The sequence below is a fragment of the Mastomys coucha genome, unplaced genomic scaffold, assembly GCF_008632895.1.
Source record: "Mastomys coucha isolate ucsf_1 unplaced genomic scaffold, UCSF_Mcou_1 pScaffold23, whole genome shotgun sequence".
In the NCBI taxonomy this organism is placed as follows: domain Eukaryota; kingdom Metazoa; phylum Chordata; class Mammalia; order Rodentia; family Muridae; genus Mastomys; species Mastomys coucha.
The window spans coordinates 114166927-114185712 of NW_022196906.1; the positions used below are offsets into that span (position 1 = coordinate 114166927).

The 18786-nt window shown below is 47.4% G+C and overlaps 1 protein-coding gene across 1 annotated transcript; it reads left to right on the forward strand.

Annotated features, from left to right (window-relative positions):
• Positions 1-12886: 12886 nt before the first annotated feature.
• Positions 12887-14561, forward strand: Ccr8 (C-C motif chemokine receptor 8). The gene is made up of 2 exons (XM_031344821.1): positions 12887-12948; positions 13414-14561. Exon 2 carries the CDS (start codon positions 13429-13431, stop codon positions 14488-14490), a length of 1062 nt encoding a protein of 353 aa, XP_031200681.1. The 5' UTR covers positions 12887-12948; positions 13414-13428; the 3' UTR covers positions 14491-14561.
• The last annotated feature ends 4225 nt before the right edge of the window (positions 14562-18786 follow it).

Consider the following 18786-nt stretch of genomic DNA (forward strand, 5'->3'; position numbering starts at 1 on the left):
CAGTCCAGGCTCCCAGCCAGGGAACGGTGCTGCCCGCAGTGAGGCTGTCTTCCCGTTTCAATGAACACAATCAACATTATTAATCCCTACAGTCCTGTTTGGGGCTTATCTCCCAAATGACTTCAGATCCTGTCAATCTGACAATTCTCACTTGAAAACCACCCCCACTGTGATGGACAGCGCTTTTAAACCAGGAGCCAAAATAAGTCCTGCCTTCCTAGTCTTGGCTCTATCACAGGCGCTAACCTGGAGAACTTGCCCAGTGACTCACACAGTGACATTAAGATGGGGAGGGAGGTGGCAGGAGGGGACACTGAGGTTGGGATGTGATAGATGAGAGAATATATTAATTAAAATCATGATTGCTATTGATGGGTTTCAGCTAGGAGCTTCTGCCTGGTGCAAATGCGAGGCAGACAGAAGGTGGTTTCAGGTATGGGTGGGGCAGGTCAGATGGCAGGAAGCATGGGGCTTCCCTTCCCTGGGTCTCAGACCTGGGTCCTTTTGTGGCGGATGGCTCTCACTGCAGCACACCTTTCCTATTTCTTGGCTCTTCTCCATCTCCCCGTCTTACCCAGCTCACTGAGCCTCAGGGTCTCAGCCTTCCTCCTCCTCTTTTCCTTCCACCTCCTCCTCCAGATCTCGTCTTGCACACAAGAACAGACAGAGCTAGAACTGGAACTTCAAAAGATGCTGTCTCTGTGGCTTTCTCTTTTTGAGGATGTTTCTGCCTGTGTGGTGAGGTTCGTGATGGCTTTCTTGAGATACAGGCTCATTGAGGTCAAAGGTCTCATCAGCATCAAGTCCATCCATGAACAAATGTGTTCCAAGCCTTACACTGTGTGTTAGGGCTATTGTGAGAGCTGGACCAATTTCTGAGCCATTGCTCCCATTGTGTAACAGAGGCGAGAGATGGACCCAGGTATAGAAACAATGGTAACCATTTGAGCTACCCCACTGGCACCTTTCAGGCTGAAGAGGAGACTCCAATGCTGCTATCAGATGGCCCCCTGTGCTCAGGCTCTGTGGCACTGCCTTGACTAAAGACACCTAGTCAAAGGACAGGACCCCTCCTGAAGCTTCTTGCATCTGGCGGTGGCCCAGTACTTTCCCGTGGCATCTGGCTTCCTCTTTCCATCCAGGAGACAACTCGGAGTCCAGAGTTCTCTGTGATGAGAGCCGAGAACCACACTAAGATAACACCACAGCGAGGCATCTCTGTGCCCACAGGTCTCCACTCCCTGCTGTCCCACAGGTGCCACACTGAAGGGTGTGCTCCGGCTCAGGTCCACACTGAAGGGTGTGCTCTGGCTCAGGTCCACACTGGAGGGTGCGCTCCAGCTCAGGTCCACACTGAAGAGTGCACGACTCAGGTTCACACTGGAGGGTGAGCCCCGGCTCAGGTCTACACTGGAGGGTGAGCCCCGGCTCAGGTCCACACTGACAGGTGCACCCCGGCTCAGGTCTACACTGGAGGGTGAGCCCCGGCTCAGGTCCACACTGAAGGGTGCATGGCTCAGGTTCACACTGAAGGGTGCACCCAGGCTCAGGTCCACACTGAAGGGTGTGCTCTGGCTCAGGTCCACACTGAAGAGTGCATGGCTCAGGTCCACACTGAAGAGTGCACGGCTCAGGTCCACACTGAAGGGTGAGCCCTGGCTCAGGTCCACACTGAAGAGTGCACGACTCAGGTTCACACTGGAGGGTGCGCTCCGGCTCAGATCCACACTGGAGGGTGAGCCCCGGCTCAGGTCCACACTGAAGGGTGCACGACTCAGGTCCACACTGAAGGGTGAGCCCCGGCTCAGGTCCACACTGAAGGGTGAGCCCCGGCTCAGGTCCACACTGAAGGGTTCACTCCGGCTCAGATTCCACTGAAGGGTGAGCCCCGGCTCAGGTCCACACTGAAGGGTGAGCCCCGGCTCAGGTTCTGTTCTCACATCATCCTGACTGAGCAGGTCCTTGGTGTTTCTTGCCTCACCTGCTCTGAGAGACTCTAGAGCTCACTTCACTCTCCTCCCACAGAGCAAGAAGGATGCTGGAAATCAAACCACAGATTCCTGCCCCACAATGACTGAGCAGAGCCTCTTGTTTTTAGTTCTGGCTCTTCTAGACCTTAGGCTGTGCCAGGAGAGAGAAGTTATGAGTCCCACAGAAACTGTCTACCATGAGTACCAGGAAGTCCAGAGACTGAGAGCAGAGGGTGCCTGGCCTCAGTAGCACCTGCAATGGAGAGTGCACACAGATCTAGAAATTGAGTTTACTGAGGGTTATTATAAATTCTTCTTCTCTCTAGCTCTTCCACCTGCTGCCTAAACTGGGCATGGTAACACGGGGCAATCCCAGTACAGGGAGGCCGAGAAAGAAGGTGATCTGAGTCTCACAGCTGGCTCCAGGTTCAGCGAGATACTAAGGTAGAGTTTGAAGAAGACACACAACGTCGACCTCTGGTCTCACACACACACACACCGACACACACACAGACATGCATACATACACACGTACACACACTCTCTCTCGCACACACACGGGAGATTTCAGAAAGACTCAGAGATTGAGGCTCCACCCATCGGGAACACAGGACCTGGGCACCAACATTTTTAACATTCCTCACAATCCTAGAAATGGATGAAATTGAGAACCCTTGAGAATGCATATGAACCATAATCGTTATTTACTCATAGAACATACATCGTGAACAAAGCCTTCGGAGTCTCATGCAGTGAAGATACCCTAGTAGCTCACTACCACTTCCCATTAGCAGCCTTGTACCTCACACCGGCGCACAAGATGCCTTTGATAAAAAGCCTCCTTCCGCCCTAACTACCATCCAGCTGTGTGTGAGACCACTGAGCTAACTTAAAGCCAGGGCAGGCCTTAGAGAATGCGATGTGGGTACTTTGAAGTTTCTGTGCATTCCGGGGGAAGGTTTGTGTGCAAGATCTATGCACAGGAAATCAGCTGTGCACTGTGATGGAGAGCTGGGGTGGGCACCCCTCCTGACACACTCACGGAAAATGAGGCCAAGTCTCCTTAAGTCTTGAAGTTTCTTCCCTTTGATACAATCAGTAATTGTGAGAGCTTGAGACCCATCCCCTGCCAGTTCCCAATTATAATTATCAATGCATAGTAATTGCACAAAATAACAGGCCCCCCCAAGTTTCACTCCTGTTTCTTGGTAACCCCCTCTTTTCCTTTTTGGCTCTTTATATTTTGTCTTACTTTATTTTTATTTATTTATTTATTTATTTATTTATTTATTTATTTATTTATTTGGTTTTTCGAGACAGGGTTTCTCTGTGTAGCCCTGGCTGTCCTGGACCTCACTCGGTAGACCAGGCTGGCCTCGAACTCAGAAATCCTCCTGCCTCTGCCTCCTAAGTGCTGGGATTAAAGGCGTGCTCCACCACTGCCCAGCTTCTTTATTTTTATTTTATTTACTTATTTTTTTGTTTTGTTGAGACAAGACCTCACTATGCAACCCTGGCTATCCTGGAACTCACTCTGTAGCCCAAGCTGGCTTCCAACTCACAGAAATCCTCCTGCCTCTGCCTCTGCCTCTCAAGTGTGCCACCATTTTTGGCCCTTTTTTTTTTTTATTTTTAAAGTTTCAGGAAGTACACATTACATGCATAAAGGTTCTTTTTTTTTTTAAGATTTATTTATTGTTATACGTAAGTACACTGTAGCTGTCTTCAGACACACCAGAAGAGGGTGTCAGATTCTCATTGCGGATGGTTGTGAGCCACCATGTGTTTGCTGGGATTTGAATTCATGGTCTTCGGAAGAGCAGTCGGTACTCTTAACCACTGAGCCATCTCTCCAGCCCAAAGGTTCTTTACTCTATGCAGTTAGTGACCCCAAATTGAATGCTGAGAGAAAAAAATTTACTGAAACAATTGGTGAGGTTAGAATATGTACTTTCTTTATAGTAGCCTTTATTGTGCAGGTGTTAAGTTTAAACAATTATTTTATTTCCTGTACCTGTACATGTATGGGTATTTTGCCTGCATGTGTCTGCATGATCAGAAGAGGGCACATGATCCCCAGGAGCTGGAGTTATAGCCGGTTATTGCCATTCTGAGAGTGCAGGAAGGCGAACACAAGTCCTCTAGAAAGGCAGCCAGTGCCCCTCACCACCGTGCACGTTGCCAGCTCCTGGTGATAGATTTCTTGGTGTTGATAATGGTGCCACTATTTCAGAAGAGAAATGAGTCCTTGCCTTTACAGAATTCATTCATTTATGGAAAAAGGAACATGGAGGAACCCGTTATTTATCTCAAATGGTTCCGAAAAATCTACCATAGCACATAGAGAAAATGATGAAGGCAGGTCATAAGAATGTTAATACTCAGTCCATCTGGAAGAAGAGGTCACGGCTTTCTGTACGCACCATCCAGTGTCCCTTTCTGTACCATTTTAGAAGCATAAGAAAGACTTGCCTGTAGGGAGTGGGAGGGCATCCAGGTAAAAAATAAGGGTCACCTCGGTGGTAGGATCTAAAGTGTAACTCCAAAGTGTAACTCTTAACAAATACTTGATTCTAGATCTCTTGAGAGGAGATGGTTCATCTTTTAAACAATCCCTTTATGTGGAGATTATTGTATCCCCCCTGGCTCCTGCCCATTTCACTCTGGGATGTGTTCCAACACACCCATTCTTGGTTCAGACACAACCATAGTACATGGGACATCTTACTCTGGTTTTGTTTGTTTCTTTGTTTAGATAGAGCCTAGCAACATAGTCTAGGCTGAGATGTACTACGCAGCTCATGACACCTCCCCCTAAACTTGAAAGCCATAGCTTCCCAATGGCAAGGATTACAGGCATGTGTCACCATGCCTGGTTTTAATTAGATATTTTTTACAATAAATATTTTTTTCTGGACATCGAAATGGTCTTTTCTCTTTTATTCATTACTCCTTCTTAGACTTTGTGATATGAAAGGGTCTTGATTGTTTATCTCCTTATAGGCTAACTGTATAATTTAATGTTTTTTTTCTTTCTAATTATAAGTGTTTGAAACTTTAGGGGAAAAAGAGGGGGTGTGTGCTGGCTAATTTGACTGTCAACCTGAAGCAAGCAGGAATCACCTGAACAGAGTCCAGGGGCTGTCCAGACCAGGTAGACCTGTGGGGATGACTACGGGGAACTACTTTGATTGACTTAGTTGATATGGAAGGACACAGTCCACTGTGGGTGGCACCATTCCCTGTGCTTGGAGTCCCTGACTGAATAACAGAGAACAAAGCTAACTGAGCATAAGCCAGCACCATACATGCACCAATTTAGCTTGCTCTCGACTGTGATGTGACTAGTTGTTTTAAACTCTTGCCACCATGACTTCCCAGCAGTGATGGACTATGGCTGGAATTTTGAGCCAAGCAAACCTTCTGGTCTTTAAAGTGGTCTGAATGATAAAGACCCCTGTAGGCTTATATGTTTGAATGCTTGGTTCTCAGTTGAAGAACTGTTTAGGAAGGATTAGAAGGCATGGCTGTCTTAGGGTTTCACTGCTGTGAACAGACACCATGACCAAGGCAACTCTTATAAGGACAAAATTTAATTTGGGGCTCACTTACAGGTTCTGAGATTCAGTCCATTATTGTCAAACGGTAGCATCCAGGCCAGCATAATGCAGGAGGAGCTGAGAGTTCTACATTTTCATCTGAAGGCTGCTAGTGGAAGGAAGACTGGCTTCCAGGCAGCTAGGATGAGGGTCTTATAGCCTACACCCACAGTGACATACCTGCTCCAACAGGGCCATACCTTCTAATAGTGCTATTCCCTGGGCCAAGCATATACAGACCATCACAATGGCCTTTCTGGTGTTGGAAGAGACCAGTGAGCTCTGAGGTTTCAAGAGTTCATGCCAGGCACCAGTCTCCCTCTCTCTGACTCTCTCTGTCTCTCTGTCTGTCTCTGTCTCTGTTTCTCTGTCTCTGTCTCCCCCTCTCTGTCTCTCTCTTTGTCTGTCTCTCTCTGTCTCTGTCTCTCTTTGTCTGTCTCTCTCTGTCTCTGTCTCTCTCTCTCTTTCTGTCTCTGTCTCTCTCTCTGTCTCTCTCTGTCTCTCTTTGTCTGTCTCTCTCTGTCTCTGTCTCTCTCTCTCTTTCTGTCTCTGTCTCTGTCTCTGTCTCTGTCTCTCTCTCTCTCTCTCTCTCTCTCTCTCTCTCGTAAAGCTCTCAGCCATTTTTTCGAGCATGATAATGGACTAACCTTCTGAAGCTATAAGCAACTCTCCAGCTGCCTTCCTTATGAGAGTTGCTGTGGTCATGGTGTCTCTTCACAGCAATAGAACAATAATTATGACAGTCTCCTAGGATGCCTTTTGTCAGCGTGTTATATCACAGTGACAGAAATAAAACAGTGTTAGAAAATGAATCTTGGGGGGGTTGGCGAGATGGCTCAGCGGGTAAGAGCACTGACTGCTCTTCCTAAGGTCCTGAGTTTGGATCCCAGCAACCACATGGTGGCTCACAACCACCCTCTTCTGGTGCGTCTGAAGACAGCTACAGTGAATTACTCTGGAGCTAGCTGGGCCAGAGCGAGCTGGGCCGGAGCAAGCGGGCCGGCAGAGGTCCTGAGTCTAATTCCCAGCAGTCACACACATGATAGCTCATGGCCATCTGTACAGCTACAATGTACACATACACATAAAATAAATAAAATAAATCTTTAAAAAAAAGAAAAAAGAAAATGAATCTTGGGCTGGGCAGTAGTGGTGCACCCCTTTAATCCCAGCACTTGGGAGGCAGAGGCAGGCGGATTTCTGAGTTCGAGGCCTGCCTGGTCTACAGAGTGAGTTCCAGGACAGCCAGGGCTATACAGGGAAACCCTGTCTCGATGTCTCGAAAAAACAAAAAACAAAACAAAACAAAAAAAGAATCTGGGGATTAAGCGAGTGTCAAAACCTCCATGCCTCAGTTTCTATTTAGTCCTCATGAAGTGGGGGCACCAGGTACCCCAGGAGAGTCCATTATGCTCCACCTCAAAGATGAGAGATGTAATCAGTTTTCCTTGCATACAATGTGCTATAAATCTCTTGAAAAAAAAAATCAGTAACCTGCCATTAGCCATGGTTTTTCCACACTCAACCTTGTCATCTTGTGGTTGTATCTTCAATGGTATGTGGCAATATCCCTATAAACAGCAGTTTCCCCGGGCTGGTAAATCAGATCTTCTATAACTTATGTAGGAAATTAAATTGATTAGATGGCAAAGACTTTTCTGATAGGTTCATTTTACTATCGATAACACAAGAGCTTTTAGTTAAATTTTATTTTCCTCTGTGTGAAAATAAAATTTCTTTTGTTAAATATAGGTTTCTGTCTGCAAACTCTTGTAAGCAAATACTAATTAATGCATTTATAGTTGGAAAGGATGGTGTTACTGTAAATAACAAACAGGGGGCGGGGATAGGGTCCCGCCCCCCCAGGGGAAACCCGGAAAGGGGATATTATTTGAAAAGTAAATAAAGAAAATATCTAATTAAAAAAAAACAAAGAGGCATACTTGAAGAACAATAAGGCTGATTTGAAAAGAGTACAATGTTATAACAATGTAGCAAGAGCGCAGGAAGAGTCACAGTAACCATAGGTTTATACAACCAGGCTGAAGCATGCAGAATCCAGAAACACAAAAGTGATGACTGTGTAAGATACTTTGAAACAGTATTCCCTGGTCCCAAAGATTAACACTAATGATGCCAGTCTGAGGCTGAACTCACAGTGGATGGGATGGACAGACCTCTGGGCAGATGTTTTCTGGGTAAGGTTGTGGGGGCATTGTGTGGGGTGTGGTTTGGGCAGTGGTTTGTTGGTAAGGTTTATTTTATTTAAGGCTACAGTTGGCGATTAAGAAAGCTGCTGCTTTTGCAGAGGCCCCAAGTTCAGTTCCCAGCACTCACATGGTGGCCCATAACGCCAGCTCTAGGGATCCTATGCCCTCTACTGGCTTCTGTGGGCACTGCACACACGTGACATTCAGTCTCACACACAAAATGTAGAGATCAAAATAAAACTACATCCCTATTTAGAAGACTTTGTGTGTAATGTGCACACGCACGTGTGGTTGCTCATTTGAGCGGTCCTTTAGAGGTCAGTAGAGGTAGGAGGCATCACTCTCCTCCTCCTGAGGCAGAGGCTCTGGCGGAATTCATAATTTCTGTGGTTGGCTGGACGCCAGCAAGTCTAGGAATTCTCTCATCTTTGCTCTTCTTGGAGCTGGGGTTACAAGCTTTTGCAGGAACGTCAGCTGTTACACAAGTGGTGGGAACCAAATTCTGGTCCTCATGATTTATAAGTGAGTGCTCTTCACTGTTGAGCCATTCTTTCGACCTTGGCAGAAGTTCTGTGTTAGTGCCTTCTGGGGTATGTGAGAACCCTTCCTCCTCAACTGCGTGGCTCGTTTGTTCGTTCGTTCTTTCTTTCATTCATTCATTAAATCTTTTTTCCCCATCCTTCATCCTCAGATGGTCCTAACACATTTTGTTTTCAAAGATTTAAAGATTTAAAAGATTTATTTCATGTGAACAGGCCTTTTGCCCGCATGTCTGTCTGTGCATCACATGAGTGCCAGGTACTGGAGAAGGCCAGTCAGAAGAGGGCATGGTATCTCCTGCACTGGATTGTGCCTGTGTGTTGCCAGCCATGTGGGTGCTGGGAATGAACCCAGGTCCTTTGGAAGAGTGGCCTGTGATGCTTTTAGCTGTTGAACCACGCTCTGATTCCTTTATTTCTCATTAGGGTCAGCATAAGCCACTCCATTTCAGTTCTGAGAATTTTCATAACAGATAATCCTAAAAGGTTTTTTTTTTCTAGTGTTATCTGTCTTTTCTTGATATTTATCCTATGAAAGTTTTAATGCAGGTTAATAAGAGGGTCCCTCTGAGCCGTGCTTCAGGGAGCTTTGGTGCAGGTTCTGGCCCTACTACCAAATAGCTGTGTGTGTGTGTGTGCACATGTGCATGTATGTATGTACACGCATATGCACGCTCACACATACACACACACACACACACACACACACACACACAAGCGCCCTTGTCCCTGTATTTCTGTGAGTGTGCATGGATGTGCACATGTGCGCAGAACATGTGAAGGCCAGAAGCTGATGTGAGGTATAGCCCTTGGATGATTCTCACCCCACTCTGAGAAACAGGCTTTCACTGAGGCCAGGCTTGGTTCTGTCTGAGCGCCTGGCTGTGGAACTCCATGGATCCTTCAGTCTGTCTCCTCCACAGGCTGGGCTCACAGGCAGATGCTCTGAGCTCTGCCTTTCACGTGGATTATGAGTCCTCACACTTGCTCAGCATGCACTTTGCTTACCCAGTCTCCCGTTGTACTGTGGTACTGGAGTGATTCATTTCACTTCCATGGAATTAAACATTCAGAATGAAAGAGTTCTAGTGTGAGAGGAGAAAGACAGACTGTCAGGCTGTCTTAGTTACTAGATTTACTGTGTGAACAGACTCCATGACCGAGACAACTCTTATAAGGACAACATTTAATTGGGGCTGGCTTACAGGTTCAGTCCAGTCCATTATCATCAGGGCAGGAGCATGGCAACATCCAGGCAGGCATGGTGCAGGCAGAGATAAGAGTTCTACATCTTCATCTGAAGGCTGCTAGTGGAAGACTGACTTCCAGGCAGCTAGGATGAGGGTCTTAAAGCCCACACTCATGGTGATACGCCAACTCCAACAAGGCCACACCTCCCAGTAGTGCCACTCCCTGGGCCAAGCATGTAAAAACCAGGACAGAGGCTAAGGTCATCTCCTTTCCTATATGCCATGAGACGTGTCTGAAATGGCAGTTGTTCCATATACACGTGGGGTTGAATGTCACCTTTGGAGTCTCACCATTTGGGAGAGATGAGGGACAATATACCCCCTTGCATCTGCCTCACGCTAAACCGAAAGGCTGGGGACCCTGAAAACCTAGCACAGTGACAAGGGAGGTCACCCCCTGGCAGAGCCATTCCAACACTGCAGTACAGCCGAGTCTCTGGGTGACAGAGTATGCCTTGGAGAGGCCATTGATGTGGGAGCTGCCCATGACTTTGCTTTTATAATCAATTCCTTAAAAATAAAGAATTTAAAAACAAAACAAAACAAAAACCAGGGAAGGTGCTGGACAGATGGCTCAGGGGTTAAGACTGTTCGAAGGACCACCTTCAGAGGCTCAAACCTGCCTGTATCTCCAGGGGAATCTATTCTTCAAGGCCACTTAGATGCATGTGTGCATACACACAGACACACGTAATTAAAAATAAAACAAATTGCCAGGTGTGATCATTTTAATCCCAGCACTCAGGAGGTAGAGTCAGGCAGCTCTCTGAGTACTAGGCCAGCTTAGTCCACGTAGGGAGGTCCAGGTCAGCCTGGTCTACATCGGGAGGTCCAGGCTAGCTTAGTCTACACAGAGAGTTCCAGGCCCTCCAGGGCTACATAGTAAGAGCCTGTCACAAGTAAATCTTTCTAATCGCTTCCTGATGCTTTCAACAGATGGTCACGGACCCTTCTTCCCCCTTTTCTCTCCCCTCTTCTTTTCTTTCTTTTCCCTCTTTTGGGACAAGGTTTCATGTAGCCCAGGCTGGCCTTGATCTTACTATGTATCTGAGGGTGGTCTTGAACTCCTGATCTTCCAGCTTCCTTCCACTTCCCAAGTACCATAGGTGTACCACCACACCCAGAAAGGCCTCTCTGTTAAGCTGCTGCCTGCCTGTCTGCAGACTGGAATGCCACAGACCGAACAACCTCCCACTCCAGATTCCCAGCCTCTGGAGTTTGTACTTGTTACATTCTTTGGGGAAAGGAATCTGAGGGTGTAATTCAGTCAATGGTCTTGAGATGAGGGGTTACTGTGGATTATCTGGGTGGTCACAGTGTTTACAGATGAGAAGCAGAAAACCACAGACACACTGAGAAGAAGACAGGAAGGTGGCAACCAAGATGGAGGGATACGGCTGGAAGCCCAAGGCCGCTGGGTAGCCCTTGGAAGCAACAAGTGCTTTGTCCTTTGCGCTTCCTGGGGAAGGTCATCCTGGTAAACAGCAGCCATCTTGTCTCCGGGAGAACGAGTATTGTTTAAAGCCACAGGCACTGTGTCACAGTCTCCGGAGGGGACTAACACACATGGGAAGGCAGATGTGCAAGCGGTCCTGCTGGGCAGGGATGGTAGCCAGTTGTCTCTGACCTGGCACTTCATTGATGGAGTTGGATTCGTACTTTCCGTCATCACGACCAGAATCAGCAGCACCCGAGAGTCCAGAGTTCACAGCCAGCTCAGCACTGACATTTTCTTATCGTTATACTCGCTTAAAGGTCGGGGCTTCCCCTTGCTCTGTCTTGCTCCGTTAAAACCTCTCGGCGAGGAGAATGGCATGAGCTGAGGTGCCGGAGGATGCTTCTAAATGATAAGCTCGCTAGTCAGATGGTGGTGAGATTCACGGTCACAGAACAGAAGCTGAGAGGAGCATACTGTCACCTGGATAGTGTCCAAGTACTGAGGCCAGCGAGGGCAGCATATGCTTGCAATTCTAGTTCTCAGGGAGGCAGAGTCACATGGATCCCTGGGGCTCGCTGGATAACCAACCTAGCTCAATTCAGGAGTTACAAGCCAGTGAGACACCACATCAAAATAACAGAAGCAAATGGTAAAAGACATATTAAGAGCAAGCGTTGTGCTGAGCAGTAATGGCGTATACCAGAGGATTTCTGAGTTCAAGGCCAGCCTGGTCTATAGAGTAAATTCTAAGACAGCCAGTGCTCTGCAGAGAAACTCTGTCTTGAACAACAAAACAAACAAACAAACAGGAACCGAGAGTAGATGGACAGATTCCCTCCCATACCATCCTGCAGAGGAAAGGAAATGACCTCTGCTTATCTCTACCCCAGATCTGAGGTGAAAAGACAGGAAGAATGAAACTCGAGAGTCAAGGAGCCCCCAATGCATAGCACGCTGCTCCATTGCTCTGGAGGCAGGATGGGACTGTCCCAAACACCAGTGGGGTTGGGACTTTAAGTCAGAAGTAGGTCTGACTGTCTTGGTTCCATCCTTTGGATTGGCTGAAGCATGTCATATAGCTGAAGGGCCAGGAGGAGGAGCCAGCACAGCGGCAGGCATGTGGCAGAGGAGTGGGCAGCTCTGAAACCTCAGAAGAAAAGCTTGCTTAGCTACCAGGTAAGAAGCGTCCTTGGGGGTAGGGCTCAGAGGCAGTGGCAGGGCCGCTTTCATCTCCTTACAGAAAGACCAGGAGAAGGCTGGTATGTTGGGATCATAAAAATTTTGAGTGTCTCCAAAGCCTGAGCCCACAAGCGTGTGTGTCTCTTGGTGGCTGACAGGAGCATGGCCCTTGCTCTTCAGGAAACAGAAAGGGCTCAAAGCTCTCACAAGACTTGAGAAATTAGGCAAGACAGGATCTTCTGGGGGTGGGGAGGTGTCAACTTTTCTACACAGAAAACTTCCATTCAATCCCACTTGCTTGTATGTCTTTCAATGGAGTTTTAGAATCTGGGTGTGGGGTGTGTGGGGAACGGAACCTAGGGCCCTGTGCAGTACCCCAGGCTCTGTAATGTTTTATTTCCTGTTAGGTGTGTGTGTATAAATATGTGCATGTGTGCATGTACAGGAGGTCAGAGGTCAGCCTTGGCGCGGTCCTTCGGGAGCTCTCTCCTTGGCTTTATGCTCACCAAGCAGGCCAGGCTGGCCAGGGCCACGGAGCTCTGCCTGTCTCTGCCTCCCAATGTCCCCAGCATGGGCATTGCAAGTGCACACCACCATGCATGGGTTTGGGGGGTTGAATTGAGGTCTCCATGCTTACTTAGCAGGCCCCTCGCTTACTGAGACGTCTCCTCGGCTTCGCTTACTGAGATATCTCCTCTGCTCCGGTGTTTGACAAGACTGAGTGTCATCACCTCTGGTGAACCTGGCGCTTCTCATTTTGAGAGTAATTGGGAATCATTTTTTTTTCTATTGCACTTTAAATCATTTTGGGAGGTTATGTAAGCAATGAATGAATGAACTAAATTCAAAAATATCATGGGATACATCTGGAGCAAAATACAAAATGATACATCATGTATGTAGCTCAGGAGTGAGTATACAAATGTTGTCTATTGAATACATATATTATTTTGTTTGATTCAGGGTTTCTCTGTGTAGCCCCGACTGTCCTGGAACTCATTCTATACAGCAAGCTAGCCTCCAACTCAGAGATCCACCGTCTTCTGCCTCCCAAGTGCTGGGACTAAAGACGTGTACCACCACACCTGGCCCAGGGAGAATGGCTAGGTGGGAGAGAGCACTTGCCACACACTAACACCTTGACATTGAGCTCAGGGAGAGAGGGAGGTGGTTAAGGGCTTCAGTGCGTGAATATAGCCCTCAGCACCTTATGTGCCTGTTTGACCAGGGTCTTCCTGCCTCGATGGAGTACACGCTGGAGCCCAACGTCACGATGACGGACTACTACCCGGATTTCTCGACCGCCCCCTGTGACACAGAGTTCCTCCTCAGAGGCAACACGTTGTATCTGGCCATCTTGTACTGCCTCTTGTTTGTGCTCGGCCTTCTGGGAAACTGCCTGGTCATCTTAGTCCTCGTGGGCTGCAAGAAACTGAGGGGTATCACAGACATCTACCTCCTGAACCTGGCTGCTTCCGACCTGCTCTTTGTCTTCTCTATTCCCTTCCAGACCCACAACCTGCTGGACCAGTGGGTGTTTGGGACTGCGATGTGTAAGGTGGTCTCTGGCCTTTATTACATTGGTTTTTTCAGCAGCATGTTCTTCATCACCCTCATGAGTGTGGACAGGTACCTGGCTATTGTCCACGCTGTCTATGCCATCAAGGTGAGGAGGGCCAGCGTGGGCACAGCCCTGAGCCTCGCAGTGTGGCTGGCTGCGGTTGCAGCCGCCATCCCGTTGATGGTTTTTTACCAAGTGTCCTCTGAAGATGGCATGCTACAATGTTTCCAGTTTTATGAAGAGCAGTCTTTGAGGTGGAAGCTCTTCACGCACTTTGAAATCAATGCCTTGGGTCTGCTGCTCCCCTTCGCTATCCTCCTGTTCTGCTACATCAGGATCCTGCAGCAGCTGCGAGGCTGCCTGAACCACAACAGGACCAGAGCCATCAAGCTGGTGCTCACCATAGTCGTTGTGTCTTTACTCTTCTGGGTCCCATTCAACGTAGCCCTCTTCCTCACATCCCTGCACGACCTGCACATCTTGGATGGATGTGCCACGAGGCAGAAGCTGGCTCTGGCCATCCATGTCACAGAGGCCATCTCTTTTACACACTGCTGCGTGAACCCAGTCATTTATGCACTCATAGGAGAGAAGTTCAAGAAACACCTCATGGATGTGTTTCAAAAGAGCTGCAGCCACATCTTCCTCTATGTAGGGAGACAAATGTCAGTGGGGGCGTTGGAAAGGCAGCTGTCCTCGAACCAGCGATCTTCCCACTCTTCCACCCTGGACGACATCTTGTAAAGGGGGTGTGCACAGCAGGTAGTCTCTATCTGCATTGCCCTTCCTGCTCCCAATCTCCTCCCCTTCCCCCACTCACTTCTCCCTTCCCCTCCTTCTCCCACTTCTGGTTTACAGAGACAGAATCTCACTATGGAGCCCAGTCTGGCTTTGAACTCTCAATCCTTCTTCCTCAGCCTCCTGAGCTCTGGGCCAGCACCACCCTACTTTAAAAGAGATAGAATACATGGTTTTCTTCCTTGAAAAATGTGACCTTGGGGCTGGAGAGATGGTTCAGAGGTTAAGAGCACTGACTGCTCTTCCAAAGGTCCTGAGTTCAATTCCCAGCAACCACATGGTGGCTCACAACCATCCGTAATGAGATCTGATGCCCCTTTCTGGTGTGTCTGAAGACAGCTACAGTGTACTTAAATATAATAATAAATAAATCTTAAAAAAAAAAAGAAAAACGTTACCTCTTAGTTTTGGGATTTTTGTGCTTGTGTCTACGATAGATAATGTCTTGTAGTTTTCTCACTTGCAATGATCCGGCCAGGTTTGGTTTCCTAGAATGTACTGACAAATACTTCTCTTCTCGGGGGCTGGAGAGATGCTCTGCAGCTGAGAGCATTTGTCCACACTTTGAGAACTGGGTAGGTTCTCAGCACCCACATGGTGGTTCAAACCATCGGCAACTCCAGTTTCAGGGGATCTGGTGTCCCTGTCTGGTTCAGTGGACACTAGGAACACATATATTGAGCATACATAACTGCAGGTAGAACAGTTATACACATAGGACAGAATAAAATAAAATCTATTCTCTGAAATGGTAAAAAATGGTATTTGTGTAAAAAAAATGGCATTACTTTCTCTTTGAAGATTTGATACAACTTATTAATAAACCAATCCAGGGTACTTCTGTGTGAAGATTTGCATTTAATTTACCAGACAGAAATGTTCAGCCATTTCATCTGCTTATGACTTGTAAGAAATTCTGCTAGTCTCTTTAAGTTCACAAATACATGAGTATGAATTCTTGACAATCTTGTTGAACAATCTTTTTTTAGTATGGGCATGTCCCTCTCCAGTCCTGATACTTATCACTTGTGGCTCTCTCTCTGTCTCTCCTTCTTCCCCTCTCCCACCCTTCTCTCCCCCCCCCCCCAGATCAGTTTTGTGGGACTTATCTGTTGCTTAAATCTTTGCAGGGAGCCAGCCTTTGACCTTGCTGACTTCCTGTCTCCTCTGCTCACTGATTTCTGTTTTTATTTTCATTTCACCTATTTGCTTTGGGCTTCGTTTTCTATGGGCTCCTGGAATCTTCTACTATCTAGGTATTCTCTCAATGCTACATAGTTCCATCTGAGCACTTTGGTTTTGGGGTGAGTTTTACACATTTTAAGTATGGTCTTAGCCAGAAGTTTGAGAAGTAGTCTTACTTCGCAGGAAGACTAAAACCCCAGTCTTAGCCACTGTTCTATTGCTGTGAAGAGACACCATGGCCAAAGCAACTTAGAAAAGAAAGAGTTCAGCCAGGCGGTGGTGGCACACGCCTTTAATCCCAGCACCTGGGAGGCAGAGGCAGGCGGATTTCTGAGTTCCAGGCGGGAAACAGGGTGGTGGCCAGGGAGACATGGTGCTAAAGAAGCATCTAGGAGCTTTACATCCTGATCCACAGGCAGCGTTCACGTGCGCGCGCGCACACACACACACACACACACACACACACACACACACACACACACACATAGAGACAGAGAACTGGGCCTGGAGTGAGCTTTTGAACCCTCAGAGTCCACCTCCAGTGATATACCTTCTTCAACCTTCATACCTTTCAACACAGTTCACTAGCTGGGGGACTAGGCATGGAAACCTAGGGCTGTTCTCATTGAAACCACCACAACATTCATACGGTATCTACGCACTCCCTTCTCGGAGAACATGCACATAGGATTTTATTTCTTTAAGATGTATCAAGAATTATTTTTTTTTATGCAAGATATGGTTTCCATTCACCCATGAAAGTACCAGGTTGCTTCTGCAGGTAGCTAGTCACACTGCTCTGTGTTCTCGCTCTTTCTCTACTTCTGTCCTTTCTGCTTCTTTCTTGTTGCTTTTGTGAATCAGTGAGTTTAATGAGGGTTGCTTTCTGAGGTCTATGGCTGAAAAGCTTTTTGCAGGAGTAAGAGCAACTACCAGGGGCCATATCAATGAAGAAAACGTTAGTCCATCAAGACTTTTGTATTCTTTGTTTAAAACAACTTTATTTTTAAAAAATTGTTTATTATGAGTGTGGAGGTCAGGTCAGAGGATGACTCGCAAGAGCTGGCACTCTCTTGCCAGCCTGTGGGCCTCAGGGATAGAATTTAGGTACCGTCACCTTTGAGCGACTGTATAGGTTGAATCCTTGATGACCCCCCCCCCCAGTTGTTTATTCCATGAATCAATAGGAGAGGTACATAGAACACCCAACTTTGATTATGGCTTATTTATTTTCCATCTTAATTCTGTTATTTTTACTGTATATTTTGAAGCTGTTATTGGATATGGACAAATAAAGAATTGTTCTGCATGCTTTTTAATCAAATAGCCTCTTTTGTAACTATGAAATCCCCTTTGTGTCCGACAATATTTCTTTTTGAGAAGTAGGTAGGTGGATTTGAGACAGATCTAGCTACATAGCCCTAGCTATCCTAGAACTCACTGTGTAGCCCAGGCTAGCCTTGAACTCACAGAGATCTACATACTCTGCCTTCAGAGTGCTAGGATTAAAAGCAGGAGTCACGCCGGGCGGTGGTGGCGCACGCCTTTAATCCCAGCACTTGGGAGGCAGAGGCAGGCGGATTTCTGAGTTCGAGGCCAGCCTGGTCTACAGAGTGAGTTCCAGGACAGCCAGGGCTACAGAGAAACCCTGTCTCGAAAAACCAAAAAAAAAAAAAAAAAAAGCAGGAGTCACAATGTCTGCCCCAATATTTCTACAAAGCAAGTTTGAGGTCAGCCTAGGATACATATCCTCCACCCCCCAAAAAAAAAATTTAAAGAAAGATAAAAATATTTGTTGTTATGGCAAGTGGTTGCCAAGTTAGAATCTTAGAGTAGGATGTCACCAAAGCCACAGGCTCTTGGCTCATCAGTTGTATCGGCCAGCAAGGCTCCCATCTTCTCCACAGTCTCCACGCAAAGCCACAGGCTCTTGGCTCATCAGTTGTATTGGCCAGCAAGGCTCCCATCTTCTCCACAGTCTCCACACTTCTCTGACGAACCTTGCAAGCAGCCAGCCCTGTGTGACGGCAGCATGCTGTGTGGGGTGGGACAGGCAACTCTGCAGTGTGTGAGAGGCTTGGGGAGTGGAGAGGGGCTTCCCGGGACAGTTTTCAAGACTGTCAGGTTCCAGGATTCCCTTCTTTGTGTCCTACTCAGTCGCTTCTATAGCAAGAGTCACTCGGGCATCTTGAATCACACTGAGCTTTTGATGGGGCAAGGATCTGACTTGGTCCCGATACATCACTTACAGCTGGCCTCGGGTGAGGTCTCTTCACTTCAGGAGGCCATGGGTAAGATGGGGATGGGGTGAGCGGAGACAGAGGGACCCATCTAGCTGCCAGATATCCTTACGGAACCCGTCAACTCCCTTCGCACACTTAAACGATAAATCTTAGCAACGTAGTAAAATAAACAGTGGATAGGTTTATTTGCTTGTTTGTTTTCTTTTGGTTATCAAACTTGGGGTAACTGATATATCTGTTTGCTGCTTCCAATTTCTTACCTGTTTTTAATTAGATATTTTATTTACATGTAGATTTCTCCTTTCCCAGTTTCCCCTCCAAAAACCAAAGAAACAAACAAAAACAACAAAAACAACAAAAACAAACCCCTGTTGCCTCCCCCCTCCCCATGCCTGCCACCCCACCCTCTCCCACTTATTGGCCCTGGCATTCCCCTACACTGGGGCACAGAACCTTCACAGGGCCGAGGTTCTCTCCTCCTATTGATGATCGAATTTGCAATCCTCTACTATACACATGCTGCCAGAACAATCAGACCCCTCCGTGTGCAGTCCTTGGTTGGTGGTTGAGACCTTGGGAGCTCTGAGGGTACTAGTTAGTTCATACTGTTGTTAATTTCTTACCTGTTAAAGGGGCCTGGGAATGAAGCTAGAGCCCGGTGAGGAACTGGTTAGAACAAGGAAGCTGTGCTCTATCGCCCCCTGCTGTTCACTGACTAGCGGTACCACCAGCTGCAACTGAACTCCTTTCCCACAGTGTGCCCACAGGCCATGTTGTTCCTGCGGTGCCAGAAAGCTACACTCACCCGCTCTTC

Bases quoted from the DNA above. Each gene is read 5' to 3' on its own strand.
- Ccr8 (XM_031344821.1), top strand. From the start codon at position 13,429: ATGGAGTACACGCTGGAGCCCAACGTCACGATGACGGACTACTACCCG.